The sequence below is a fragment of the Galeopterus variegatus genome, unplaced genomic scaffold (genome assembly GCF_000696425.1).
Source record: "Galeopterus variegatus unplaced genomic scaffold, G_variegatus-3.0.2 Scaffold281, whole genome shotgun sequence".
Classification (NCBI taxonomy): domain Eukaryota; kingdom Metazoa; phylum Chordata; class Mammalia; order Dermoptera; family Cynocephalidae; genus Galeopterus; species Galeopterus variegatus.
The window spans coordinates 601976-603614 of record NW_007726392.1 but is presented as its reverse complement, the minus strand read 5'-3'; the positions used below and the strand labels follow the sequence as shown (position 1 = coordinate 603614).

The 1639-nt window shown below is 42.6% G+C and overlaps 1 protein-coding gene across 1 annotated transcript; it reads left to right on the top strand.

The window, feature by feature from the left end:
- The first annotated feature begins 366 nt into the window (after window positions 1-366).
- Window positions 367-1311, top strand: LOC103585860 (putative olfactory receptor 9A1). Its single transcript, XM_008566952.1, has one exon. The coding sequence runs from the start codon at window positions 367-369 to the stop codon at window positions 1309-1311; it is 945 nt and encodes a 314-aa protein (XP_008565174.1).
- Window positions 1312-1639: the final 328 nt, after the last annotated feature.

Sequence of the window (1639 nt, the reverse complement as noted above, 5' to 3'; positions counted from 1 at the left end):
GTTCTTAGCAGAGTGGGAGGCACATGAGCTGCGGATTGAGAGATTCAGGTGCATGCTGGGCGGGGAAGGGGAGGGCTTTCATGTCATGGGATGATATTGGTGACTGGGCTCATCTTCTTGGCCAATTCGATTTTCTTTATGTATTTTCCTTTTTTTTTTTTTTTTTTCTTTCAAATCACATTGCACTGACGATGTACAGGGAATTCATTCAGGAATGTGAACCCTTCCTAGGGATGTTGTAGCACCTGTAAGCAGGACGGGTATATTTTCTCTACTTCAAACAGTTTCTACCTGTTTTGAGATGAGAAACAGTTTTATTTTTCTTTTGTTCTCCAGATTTCACAAGGATCAAGCCCTCAGAACTAAATGTTGGGGAATTACTCTAGTGTCACTGAATTTCTTCTCTTAGGCTTCCCTGGCTCCCAAGAACTACACCATTTCCTTTTTGCCATCTTCTTCTTCTTCTACTCAGTGGCAGTACTGGGAAATACGGTCATCATCATCACCGTCTCTGTTAACAAACGTCTGCAGTCCCCCATATATTTCTTTCTTGGCCAGTTGTCCATTCTGGAGACCTTGACCACATCCACTGCTGTCCCTTTTATGCTCCGGGGGTTGCTGCTTTCAAGGACTCAGATGATATCTTTGACTGCATGTGGAGCACAACTGTATTTGTACCTTTCACTGGGTACCTCAGAGTTCACGTTACTGGGAGTGATGGCTGTGGACCGTTATGTGGCCGTCTGTAACCCTTTGAGGTACGACATCATTATGAACAGCTGCACCTGCATGTGGATGGTCATCGTGTCGTGGGTGTTTGGGTTCCTTTCTGAAATCTGGCCAATCTATGCCACGTTTCATGTTACCTTCTGCAAATCAAACCTGATAGACCATTTTTACTGTGACCGAGGGCAGTTGCTCAAACTATCATGTGATGACACTCGTTTCTCAGAGTTTATTCTGTTTTTACTGGCTGTTTTTAAAATTTTTGGTTCTTTAATCACTACAATTGTATCTTATGCCTACATCATCTCCACCATCCTCAGGATCCCCTCAGCCTCTGGCCGGAGTAAGGCCTTCTCCACCTGTGTCTCCCACTTCACTTTTGTTGTGATCGGCTACGGTACCTGCTTGTTCCTGTTTGTGAAACCCAAGCAAACGCAGGCAGCCGAGTACAACAGGGTAGCGTCACTGCTGGTTTTAGTGGTGACCCCTTTTCTGAACCCTTTTATCTTCACCCTCCGGAATGACAAGTTCATACAGGCTTTTCAAGATGGCATAAAACGTTGCTATCAACTTCTCAAGGATTAGATCTGGGCTTGGGACCACCCTCATCATGGACTGGAGTAATCTGAAGGTACTAATTCAAATCCAAAATGATCATTCTCATCATCAAATAGTTTGTGATCTATGAGGGAATTTTAAGGTACTGACGGTGCTCCAATTTGTGGCTGGATAGTTCCTACATGAGTGATTTCTTTATTGTTTTCTAAGTGGATGTATGCATTGATTCACTGTGTAGTTAGAATGCATTTTCACTAATAAATTTGACAAGTGTTAATACATAAAATATGTGTAATTTTTAGAAAACTCAGACCTGTGAATGGGAAAAATAAGAAAACTGTGATTCATTCTCTGA

Bases quoted from the DNA above. Each gene is read 5' to 3' on its own strand.
- LOC103585860 (XM_008566952.1), top strand. From the start codon at position 367: ATGTTGGGGAATTACTCTAGTGTCACTGAATTTCTTCTCTTAGGCTTC.